This window comes from Mangifera indica, chromosome 11, assembly GCF_011075055.1.
Source record: "Mangifera indica cultivar Alphonso chromosome 11, CATAS_Mindica_2.1, whole genome shotgun sequence".
Classification (NCBI taxonomy): domain Eukaryota; kingdom Viridiplantae; phylum Streptophyta; class Magnoliopsida; order Sapindales; family Anacardiaceae; genus Mangifera; species Mangifera indica.
In genome coordinates this window covers 15,058,778-15,071,697 of record NC_058147.1, presented here as the reverse complement: position 1 = coordinate 15,071,697, position 12,920 = coordinate 15,058,778, and the positions used below count along the sequence as shown (strand labels likewise).

At 32.9% G+C, this 12,920-nt stretch overlaps 2 protein-coding genes across 6 annotated transcripts; one reads left to right on the top strand and one right to left on the bottom strand.

Moving 5' to 3' along the window:
• Nucleotides 1-1,619: 1,619 nt before the first annotated feature.
• LOC123229900 (SUN domain-containing protein 4) lies at nt 1,620-6,052 on the bottom strand. 5 transcript variants are annotated; one of them, XM_044655927.1, is made up of 6 exons: nt 5,594-6,052; nt 5,405-5,470; nt 4,905-5,177; nt 2,819-4,101; nt 2,640-2,725; nt 1,620-2,093 (listed from the first exon to the last, which is right to left on the bottom strand). In XM_044655927.1, exons 3-6 carry the CDS (start codon nt 5,068-5,070, stop codon nt 1,847-1,849), a joined length of 1,782 nt encoding a protein of 593 aa, XP_044511862.1. In that variant the 5' UTR covers nt 5,071-5,177; nt 5,405-5,470; nt 5,594-6,052; the 3' UTR covers nt 1,620-1,846. The 5 variants fall into 5 exon arrangements, with proteins under 5 accessions (XP_044511862.1, XP_044511863.1, XP_044511860.1 ...); XM_044655928.1 differs by having other exon boundaries at nt 4,905-5,089; XM_044655925.1 differs by lacking the exon at nt 5,405-5,470.
• A 3,134-nt stretch (nt 6,053-9,186) lies between these two features.
• LOC123228782 lies at nt 9,187-11,496 on the top strand. Its single transcript, XM_044654232.1, has 3 exons — nt 9,187-10,699; nt 10,968-11,024; nt 11,252-11,496. The coding sequence occupies exons 1-3, from the start codon at nt 9,187-9,189 to the stop codon at nt 11,494-11,496; spliced, it is 1,815 nt and encodes a 604-aa protein (XP_044510167.1).
• Nucleotides 11,497-12,920: the final 1,424 nt, after the last annotated feature.

Sequence of the window (12,920 nt, the reverse complement as noted above, 5' to 3'; positions counted from 1 at the left end):
TATATTTGTTAGAATTTTTTTTTATATAAATTTTTCCACTAAATTAATCTAAATGGATCTTATTTACATATAATTTAAAATTTTGTGTTGATTACTCTTATAGGAAACAATAAAACTATATATATATATATATATATATTATATATATAAAATTTTATATACAAATAATAATACAATATTATATGATTAGATGTTATTTTAATTATAATTTAAAACTACTTAATTATATAGTGACATGTTCTTATTTATATACAAAGTTCTATAAATAAATATAAAAAATTGGTTTAAATTATTTATGAACTGTCTTTCAAAAGAAAATAGATGTCGAATGGACGTCCAAATGGGTGGAGAGAGACTACCGAAGGGAGCAGAAGCTTCGGAAGGGATAGACAATCGACAATGTTGTCAGATTTAACGTCGAAGATCTAGAAACCAAACCCTATGGGGGAAACTGTCATTTTTTGAAACTTCGATTGGGGAAAAACTTTTAGTTTTCAAAGTTTAGGGGAGGAAAAAAAAATTATATTTTAGTTTATTTTTAATATTATAGATAAAATAACAATTCTACCCTTACTACCATTAAATTTAACTACTCATGGGTGGGTATTTGAGATTTTTAAAGTTAAAGAGGGGATACTTGAGAAAACAACAATCCTTGGGTGGGAAATAGTCTTTTGGCGTTAGTAAAAATCAATACTTATCTTAAGATGTATAAAAAATTATTAATAAAATTATATATATACACTTTTAGTACATAAATATATACACGCATGAATGTATTATCATGTAATTATTTAATTTTAAATTAATAGTAAGAAAACATCTAATCATAAAATAACACATTTATATGTATACTTATTTATGTACTAAATGTGGGTATACGGAGATGATGTGATAAAAGTATATCGAAAAGATTTTTAAAATTTAATAGGTTTTTGTCATATTTTCCAAATTGATAAGGCGATAATTAAAATTTTTTATTATTATATTTAAAAAGATATATTATAAGATACGATGAGTGATACGCGATATAAAAAATTAAATTTTTGATATATAATACAATATGTAATGCAACAACCATAGATATATTGTATATAAAAATGATAATAAAACTGTATGTATATATTTTTTAATACACAGACGATGTGTCATCATATGATTGAATTATTTTAAATTACAGATAAAAATACCCTCAATCACATAATAACACATTATTTTATATTCAATTGTGTATTCAACAGTGTATACACATAATGTTACTCTAAAAATGGATCTAGACTATTAGGCATTAATAGTTTATATGCCACTATATAATTGTGTGATCTAAATGTTTATTCTAAGTGCAATACTATGAGTGTTTAATTTTAAGTACTTAATCGGATACCAAGATAATATATTATTATGTGATCGGATATAACTTTATTTTATTTAAAATAAATCAACTACATAATAACACATTATATGAATAGCTGAGTTAGGTATTTAAAAACTGGTGCATATAATTTTACCGTTAAAGAAACTTGTGTACCTTATAATGAAGCACACCTTAGCAATGAAACTCTCACTCATTAAAACCACAAAAGGTGTCAAAAACAACCATTAACGTATAAAATCACACCTGAACAATAAGATTCAGCAAATAATATATAAATCCCAGTTAAAAGATCATATCCACATTAGTGATTTTCCTTTGCTTACTTTAGAAGCAACTCAAAAGATGTAACTTGTTCTCTTAGTACAAATTAAGTACTTAACAAGTCTACATTCATTTCAATCTCATTCTTTCAAGTTTCAATTTTCCCTGGACAATAGAAGCCTTTAGTAACTCACCGATATGCCATCATCATTATAATGATAGTATTAAAATGGTAATACTGCTGCTTACAAGTAAGAAGAGCCAGGATAAGTTCATCTGACAAAATTTCCCAGACTTCTCTGTTGTTTGAACACTCGACACCAAAATAACACTCAACATGATATCTACAAGTAGCCTCACTAGAGCAAAGAACCCAAAAATTATGCATATAACAAATACTATGATACCCTTTTTTTCCAAAGACACCTGATTCTCCTTAACCTGTTCAACGTTCGACCTGCAAAGTAATAGTACTAATCAGCATCCATGTCTCAAAGCCACACACCAAGATATATAGCTTAGGTTGAAAAGTTATAATTATGCATTTTGTCCTTTACACCTACAAATGGAATAAATAGCTGTCTCGGTGTGTTTCCCAAGATATCTAAAGGATCTGTCATCTTCTAATAGTAGATTTTGAATACTATGATACAGAGCAGATCACACATTTTATTGAATACCACATTTGCGATTTTCACTAGATTTCCAATTTTAGAATCTTCACCCGTAGAATTCTATTTATTGCTCACAAGCAAACTTTCATTACATGATTAAAATACTTATCAATTGAGTAAGAAAAGAAAGGAAGGTATATATTTGAAGTCCACATATCATATATTCATTCCATAACATTTCCAGTTGTCCAAAGACATGCCCAAAATTTATATTTAACTGTATTGAACTCCAGAAATTTTTGTTATTTCCTTGAGTGCACAGCATGCTTATTAAATAAATTATGATATTGAGGACATTTAGGGAAAATTTAGTAAGGTATGAGAGGAACCTGAGAACGATATTTTCTCTAAGTAAAGTTTCCAATTGCATGGAAACAAGGTATTTCCAAAAACTAAGATCATCAACATCTTTAGCCTGCAAAGTGCAAGAAGACATAATACAATTGTTCAATGGGTAATACCCAAATTAAAGAAAAAGTTAAGCATTAACAGAGAAAAGATCACATACAATGGCCTCTTGGCTGTTGAAGAGATTCCTTATGTCTGATCTAATCTTCTCCACAAGTTTGTCTTTCCCTCCTAAATCTTCATCAAACTCTTTAAATATATCACCATATCTTAAATTTAATTCTTCAAGGTATCGTTCCAAAACAGATAAATTTAAGTCTAGCAAATGTACTTTCTGCATCAGTATTTTAAGAACAGTATCTGCAGGCAACCTGCCAACTTGAAGGCGAATTTCTTCAACTGGATCAGGCACAGTATTTTTCTTCACTTCATGCATCACATCTAAGTGTTCTCCTGAAGAGTCAGATTCCAGTTCTTTGTACAGATCTTGATCAAGATCATCACTCTGCAAGGACTCTTGTAGAGAGGATGGAAGTTTGTGGTAAGCAGTTTTATCGTCGGGTAAAAACACATCATCTTGAACAGAGAACAAATCCTCCAGTGTTCGTTCAATTGCATCCACCCCATAAACTTCAATAACACTCAATGTACAGTAAAATTCTGAGCCATAATGGCTCAAAAGATTCAACTTCAAATATCTAACCCATTTCGGCTCTTTAATTGGTAATCTCTGTGCAAGCTTCACATTTGCAGCAGTAAATTTCCCTTTGCCAAGATTGATCCATGTGCCAGGAGGATAAACTAAACTTCCAAGAAGCTCAAATTCTTTCAAATTAGAAGAGTGGTGCTCAAAATTGGCAATTTCAAATGACTCCACTAATATTTCTTCAGAAAGTTCTATAACAACAAACTTCTCTTCTGCAGAACATGGGTTTCTAAGATACTTATCCTTATCTCTGCTTAGGATATTTGCAGCACCTTTTGCTTCCTTGTTATAAGCCAATACCTTTGCTCCTTTTGAAGCAGAAGCATAATTGTACTCAGTACCCCCAGGCTCCAGTCTATGTTTTATTCCTCCATGATTACCAGTGCCGGATTTACCTTTAGAGCTAAACACTCTGCTCTTGAATTCATCAAGACCAAGTGGAACAGCAGAAGAAATTTGATCAATCTTCGTAAAGCTGTACCCAGATTTCAGAGCCGAATTGGACATATCTGCCTCAGGTTGCATAACATTAGACACAGAATTTGTGTCCACTTCATCAGCATGAATTTGGCATCTGGGTTTTTTGGTCTCAGCAACACTTGGGCATGACCCCTCTTTGGAATGATTAAAACCAATTTCTTGTGATGGATTTTTATCCACAATACCAGAATGTGTACTGTTTTCTACTTTAGGTTCACGCCAAGTTGACATTCCAACTGGAAGTCCTGCAGATCCATCTAAATCCAACAACACAAAAAGTAGACTAAGAAGAAGGGTATGTCTTTAATATAAAATAAAATTAGACAACTAAACACCTCAGCTAGATTGTTTCATTGACAATAAATGAACGCCATCGAATGTTTTACAATTCAAAACATTTCTGAGTTACAAAATGCTTTACATGTATACAAAAAAAATTCTTCACAGTTTTCCTGTGTTCGGTTGCAGAATCAACCACCTTCAATTAAGCATTTGAAAAAAAAATAAAGTGTTAATTAATGGTCCCCTTTTTCCATAGGTAATCAATGTACACATAAAGAAAAAGTAATTACTGTATCAATTAACTACTTATCTTTCCATGTTTCAAGGACTTATAACATGATAACAAATACCTTCATTTCATGTATTTTATTCATACTGCATATCCAATTTAGAATGATGCATCGCCAATAAATATTAAGCTAAGACAGAGAGACATAATGCATGATCACTTTAACAGTACACACACAACAGGTACATATCAAAATTTAAAAACCAAAGAGCTGTTTACATGAAGTACAAAACAGTGATCCAAACAAAAACACTTGTTCAGCAAATTAACTTTGCAGTAAAGGGATTTCCATGAATAAACTCTAATTTAATTTGTTTTATCCAATCTTCAACGTATGCACGACCAATACATATAAAGGTAAGAAAAGCAAGCAAATGAATCAGACGCTCAAATTCATAAGCAGTTATCCATTCAAACAAGAAAGCACAGATCAAATACAAAACTCATCACTCAAAGCTCAAGATACACAAATCATGATCACAATATCACCTCTATAATCATTGCCACGACTGATCCACAAGCTCAGAAGCAAGACAAGTCCCCACAAAACAAAAACCAAAGACAAAGAAACCTGGTAAACCCGATTCCATTTCCTCCCACCGCTAGCCTTCTCCACAGCTCTCCTTTCAAGAAGAGCTCTACGTGATCTCTGCATTGCACATCAATCTGATTCACTGCCACACCCAAAACACCAAACTTACAAATTAAATTACCAAGATTGGTAAAGGGTGTTCTTCAAAAGAACTCTAGATGATCGCAGCACTGCATAAACACAAAATTCAAACAAAGATTGGTATAGGGCGGTTTTGCAAAATTTCAGAAGTGTGCTCTTCGATAGAGCTTAGGATGATCTCTGTTTCGCATATCAATCTTATTTACTGCCAAACCTAAAACACCAAATCTTTAAAACAAAACAAAAAAATATTTATATTGAAAAGGATGTTTTGGCAAAATTCTAAAAGTGTGTTCTTCAATAAAGAATGATTCACCTTAACAGCAAAGCAATGTCTACTTTTTTCTTTTCCTTCTCCAGTTGGAATTCGAGATGACTCAACCTAACGCAAACCCAAAACGACCCATTCCGGATTCAACAATTTCCAGAAATAGAATCAACGGGCTGGATCCATTGACAGAATGAATATTCAAAATGAAAAGAACAAAAAATTTTGAAAAATCACCTGAAACTTGAACCGGTTGTAGCGTTCTAGTGTCGTTTCTTTTTATGTCAATGGGAACGTTGGAGATCAGCATGAAAACGGCGTAGTTTAAGGCGGCTATCTGTGTTCTTGTCCTGTGGCTTTATGGGTTTCTTCAAGCGTTTTAAAATTCATCTTGCTCTACTGATCTCTCTCTTTGTATCACACTGTATTTGTTTTATGGTTCAACATCCGTCGCGCCGTTTGGGTTTGAAAATAAGTGCTTCTGGAACTATGTCTTTACACTAAAAAGTGAAACTGATGAAAGGAGGTTTGAGATTTCATGGAATGGATGGGGATGGGTTCAAATCAAAGCAAAACATATGGGCTGTATCAACGCGTGATCGTGACGACCTTCATGAACTGACGTTTAAAGATTTCCCTAATTTAAAAATTTTGCTTTTGCATAGAACAGCATCCATCGCATTGCAACGGAGGCTAGAAAGCCCAATCAACTCAAAGTGTATATGTAGGACAAATGATTTGATTAAGAAAAATAAAATTGTAATTTTATAAGATTGATTAAAAAAAAGATAAAATTTGAAATAAGGTTGATTTTTGAGATATAGTTTTACACAAAGGAGTCAAAGTTATTAAGACTATGGGTTTGAAAGGAAATCATATGGGGTGCTGTATAAAAGAATTTTTTCTTTTTGAATTGAGATTTAGTATAGAATAAAGAGTAATATTATGTATATATATTTTGAATATATAAATATATACATACTTGTATATATTATTATATGTTTAAATATTATTTTATTTTTAATTTAAAATTATTTAATCATAAAACGACACATATAAGTGTGTATATATTTGTATACTTATAATAGATACATATAGTTTTATTGTAAAGTGAAAATGTGCTTAGATGAAAAATTTTATGTTAGAGATTTTAATTTTTAAACAATTTTTCTTACTAATTTTCCTAATCATGTAGAAAGTGGGTGTAATGCTACTACTCTTCATGCATTATTATCAAGATAGAGTTGTATTTCAAATTTTGACATGATTTTAAATATGCCGATTTTTTTCAAAATCTTTTTTTTAGGAAGTATTTTTTTTTTTAAATCTCCTTGATGTAAGCCAAATTATTAAGTCAAACAAATCCACTATTATTGGTATATTATTTGTGAATTATTGGTTAATTTTTCTTTTTATATTTTATTAAGTCATAATCCAAGAGCTGGTAGGATTATTTTTTTTAATTATTGAATTAAATATTTTGATGTAAACATATTTTTGATAAATTATTTTAAAACTTTCATTCTATCCTTGATTATGTCAAACTCCTTAAATCTTATCTCATTCTTTAATTGATACACACTCAAACTCAATAGAAAAGATAATTGAGGATCAACTCCTATAAAAAAATAAATTATTACCGTTATCGAGCATGCCACGCTTTTTATTATCCAATGACTTCAACGAAGACTCTAATTAGGGCTGGATTTGAGCCGAGCCAAGCTCGGCTCGCAGCCAGCTCAGGTTCGGCTCGATTTATTTATGGTCGATTCGAGTTCGGTTCGAGTTTGACTCGAATTGGACTCGGCTCGATTCGAGTTCAACTTGTTTTCAGTTTGACTCGTTTACGGCTCAGTTCGATTCGTTTTTCATATCAAAACGATATCATTTTGTATATATATATGGATCAAAACGACGTCGTTTTGTATAAAAAATTTTAAAAAAAAATCTATCGAGTCAATCTGAGTCAGTTCGAGCTCGATCAAACCAAACAAAGTCTGACTCGTTTTAGGCTCAAATCAAATCGAACCGAATTTGAGCTCAAATTGACTCAACTCGAATCCAACCCTAACTCTAATGATATTTAGTTATGTTATTCGAGTTTTATTTCATCTGACGTTTCATCAAGTTCTAGGCGACCCTTGTTTTAAGAGCCCGCACACCTTTTGTTTTCATTTATCATATTTTATTTTTAAATGTTTGATTCTTCATAAGTTGTTAACTAAATTACATCACTTTAACTCATAATCTTACAGGGCATGAAGGCAAGACAGACACTTTAGATCATCAAAACTCGTGTCGAATATTTGAATTGCATTATTTTTTATTCTTTTATTAACTAATAAAAAAACACAAATGGTTGATTATTTGTATTCACATTTCATATTCAAATTCTTATATTGTCAAGGTATTGGAATGTAATAAAATTTAGTCAACTCTTATATAAGCTATAATGATGGTAATGTATCCATAAGTATCATGTTATTGACATTAAAATGGAAAGTAACAAATATTATTCTTCTTTACAAATAATTCAAATATCAACTTTTTAAGTTAAATATTTTCGTAAAATAACAAAAAATATATATATATATGTTTTAAATTTTGATACATATTAATAAATATTAAAATGATTTTATAACTTTTTTTCTTTTATTATATTGAATAAAGGAGAACTATTGTTTCTCACTCAAATAATGTCAAAACAACTAGTTGTTTTTCTTAAAGTGAAAAAGGGATAAATTTTCACCTTTCATCCAATTTTTTCTGTCAACTTTATCATAATATCATAGTAATTTTATTTATCTAATTTTAGGATTTAAGATTAATATTTACATACTTTAAATACATAAATGATATAACATCTTATGAATGAGTGATTTTTTATCTTTAATTTAAAATATCTAATCACAAGATAATATTTTATATATGTCATTTTGTGTACTTAAAGTAGGGATATTAATTAAAATAAGCATATTTTTTTCCGTTTATACCTTTTTAGGCACACGCACAGTTCTTTGACTTTTATAAGCAAATGCATTTTTAATCTCAAAAATACCCTTCGGCCCTGTAGGTGTCAGCGTAGCCTAGCGCGGGAAGTTTTTGAATAAGTTTATGGGATGCTTAGTACGTATAGGGTGCGTGCGAAGTGCGCGCGGTGCGTGCACAGTGCGCGGAGTGCGTTCGCAGTGCGCGGAGTGCGCGCGGTGCGTGCAGTGCGCGGAGTGCGCGCGGTGCGTTCGCGGTGCGCGGAGTGCGCGCGATGCGTGCGGTGCGCGGAGTGCGCGCGGTGCGCTCCTAGTGCGCGCGATGCGTGCGTAGTGCGTGCGGAGTGCGTGAACTGCATAACTAAAAAATTGATTATTGTTAATCAACTACAAACAAATTTAAAAATAAAAATTGATTTGAATAATTAACGCATTAAATTGTTAGCTTGAAGGCAGATGAAGATATTTACTCCGCAAACACAGTTTCACCTTTTCATTCTTTATTTCACTTTTATCAGTTGACTTTCTCCGATTCATCTTTGTCTCATTTCACTTGTTTCAATTGATATTCCATCTGGTTAATTGAAAATTTTGATAAAGATGATATTCATGCTTGGATTTGGCGGGCAATGGCATAAAGAAGGTAATCATGATTTAAAATATATTGGTGGAGTTCAATCGTTAGTTTCAGTAAGTAGAAAAATCGATTACAATAGATTTATTGAAGCAGTATCTTCTCGTTTAAATATCGATACAAGTTCTTTTGAAGTAAAAATCTATATGTCAAATCCAACCGAATATAGTGATTTGCCATATTTATTAAAAGATGATTATGATATTAAGATGATGATGAAGTTGTCTAGCTCACAGAGAAAGTCTTCTGTATTTCTTGAAGTGGTAGCAAACCAAATTGAGCAACATGTAGAAGATATACAAGCTAACAATCAACAACAACATCCAGAAACAGAAGGATGTGATCAAATAGGCGACGTTAATCGTGATGATATTGAGGTTGGTGTTAGTTGGAATCCTTATCAAGATTGGACACATGACGAAAGAGATACAGCTGAAAGATGTTATCAAATGGGCGACTTACCAACAAATGATTTTCGTTCTGGCGGAGAAGATGAATATCATGCTCATGACGATGGTGGTATCGATTATAATTGTGTCAATAATATTGATGGTCCCGAAGAAGGTATCGATAACACAGGGATTGGTCCATCAAGGTTAGTGCATGAAACTTCAACACATCATGGTTCAAATCCTTTTTTTGGTGTTCCAGAGCCATATAGAGATATAGAAAATGAAGTAAGTCAAATTCATTCAGTTGCACCACGTGATGGCAGATTCAAAATCACAGATCAATTCGCTTCTAAACAAGTTTTAATTGACACCATATGTAGGGATGCATTGGAAAATGGTTATCAATTCAAAGTATCAAGTTCTAATAAAAAGAGATGGGATATAAAGTGTTTGCATGAAGGGTGCAAATGGAAAGCAGGAGCTGGGAAGTTAAGTAACAGTGATGTTTTTGTGTTAAAGAAGTTTGGAACACACACTTGTCCTCGTGATATAATTAGACCTCATCATAGACAAGCGGGTAAAAGGGCAATGGGAAAAATATTACAGTCATTGTTTACTGCATGTGACCGTGTATATAGGCCAAAAGATATTATCACGGATATAGCAGATAGATATCGAATTGATATCTCTTATATGCAGGCTTGGCGTGCTAAGAATTGGGCTTTAAATGAGATAAGAGGTTCGCCAGAGGAGTCATTCAGACTATTACCGATATTCTGTCATAACCTTGAACAACGAAACCCTGGCACCATTACACAAATAGACACGGATGAAGATCATCGATTTCATTTTGTCTTTATGGCTTTAGGATGTTCAATTAGGGCATTTCGTGATTTTTGTCATCCGGTCATCTGTATTGATGGAGCATTCCTGAAAGGTCGATATTGGGGTACACTTTTTATTGCAGTGGGTAAGGATGGAAATAATCAAATTTTTTCATTAGCGTTTGGCATAGGAGGAAAAGAGGAAACAATAACTTGGAGCCCGTTCCTTCGAGCTTTATATCGGTGTATTGGAGATATCCCTAATTTAGCAATTATTTCAGATAGACACAATGCTATAATTCGTTGTGTGAGAGAAGTATTTCCGAATGCACATCATGGGTGGTGCAACCATCATATCAAAGGAAATATGCAAAGTCGGTATAAACAAACAAAACATATCGAAGGATTATTTTGGCGAGCTGCGAAAGCATATCGAATAGAAGATTTTCAGGAGGCTTTGCGGATGATCAGAGCTGAAAATCCAACCGCAGCAGCTTATCTGGAAGGTATTGACTATCAACGATAGGCTCGTGCATACTTTCCTGGCATTCGATATAATATCATGACTACAAATATTGCTGAGTCGTTTAATGCCTTGGCACGACAAGCGCGAAAATTGCCAGTGATGATGCTTCTAGAATTTTTGCGCTCAACTTTACAAAAATGGTTTTATACTCGACGCAATATGGCAGGTTGGAATAATTTTTTTTCAATTATTTCATACTTTTCATAATTTATAAATGAGTAACATTCTGTATTCGTTTAATTATGCAGGTGCTTGTACTCATTCTCTAACTCCATGGGCTGAAGAGAAGCCAGTCATATCCAAAAGTCAGCTAATATGGTTGTCAAGCCGATAACAATTGATCGATATGAAGTACATGCTCCGAGTAAACCTGTTGCTATAGTTGATCTTGCTAAAAAAGAGTGTACATGCAGAAAATTTCAACTATCACAAATAGCATGTACACACGTTGCAGCAATCTCCAGATTTCAAAAACTTTCGCACTGTTATCCATGGGTGAATAAGTATTACTCAGCTGAATATTGGCAAGCAGTATATAGAGAAAGTGTTGAACCATTGGGTGATCCATCAGAATGGGTGCAATCAGAAGAAATACGTATAGTCCACCCACCTCAGATGGGATATCGACGTTCTGGTCGACCTTCCGAACACAATAGAAGGCCATCGCAAGGGGAGGAAACCCGTCAAATTGAATGTAGTCGGTGTCATGAAAAAGGACATACGCGATTAGTTTGCACAAATCCTTTGTCAGGTGTCGGGTCTGCAAGAGGGGTGTAAATTCAAATCTCCTATTTCTTCTATGTTTTGTTATTTATCTTTCTACTTTTGTAATATAATTAGCCCCTTGTTGACGGTAAAAAGGGATATAGTAAGCTGAACAAAAGGGATATGATAAACTGAACAAGCGAAGAATTGCATTGACTGATAACTCAATTGTCCAGTTTGTATTGTTTATTGTTACTTTCGATGTTATTCTTTATTGTTACTTGTGAGCAATCTGTTTGGAGGGTTGCGCATTGTTTATTTATGTGATAGGCTTATATTCCTTTCTTCAGAAGGGTTGTTTTGTTTGTATTGGTTTGTTTGATTGAGTGAGCAGACTGGCTAAGACATTGCTTAGCGCCATCACGGGGCTGAAAAGGTGCTGTGCGTGCGGTGCGCGGAGTGCGCTGAGTGCATTTGCGGTGCGCGGTGCCTTTTACATCATTTGGCCAAAAGTCTTTGCTTAATCGATTTTTGCTTTAAATTATTTCTGTTTATATAAATCAAAAAAATGATTGTTTTATGTTTCAATTAGAAGGAATTGATTTTTCTTGTTAAATCGAATGAAAATGAAATGCAAACCAAAGTTATAACTTTCAGTTAATTACTCCAAAATTACGCAAAATTAGAATGAAGAAACCAAATTTTCCCAAGGCATTTTAATGCCTTTACATAACCATTTGGCCAAACTCATGAATAAATCAATCATGTCATTACCTTTTTACAATAAAATTTTGGCAGCATTTCCCCTGTTTATTTAATATTTCCCAACCTGTTATCAAATTAAAACACATCAATATATCGCAATCAAACACTTCAATATCAATATTTACGCAACCGATACTTCAATTGCTTTCATCTAACCATCAACTAATATCACTTCATCCAACCATTAACCAACCAAATATATAGTAATAAAATGACAAAAATCAATCACAATACAACAGAAACAACTAATAAAATGATAAACATAATATAAATAAAATAACACTGATAAACCATAACATATAATCATAATTCAATCAATCACTCGTATGCATCAGGATATGAGTTCCCTCCGTGTTTCCATATCTTGGAGGCAACTTTACATCGCATGGAAGATGCATTAGCGGCAGTAAAAAGCAAATCATGTCCGGTTGCAAGATATTCCAATATATAAATAGTAAATATCCCACAATCACCGGAGGCTGTACCCTGTTGCGGTACATCCGTTCGTCTTCTGATTGTCAAGGGCTCTGTCCGAGGCTCAACACCCTTAACCTGCCAATAACTCGTTGTATTAATAATGGTTGGAAGATAAGAATAACGTGTCATCGCCCGAGAGAAGCTATCCGTAGAGTCAAAGAAAGTCGATGATGAGTCATAAACGGTTAGAATCCATTCATTTAGATCCAACTCACCACATGCCCAATGCTGACATTCAAAATTAATTGGAATAT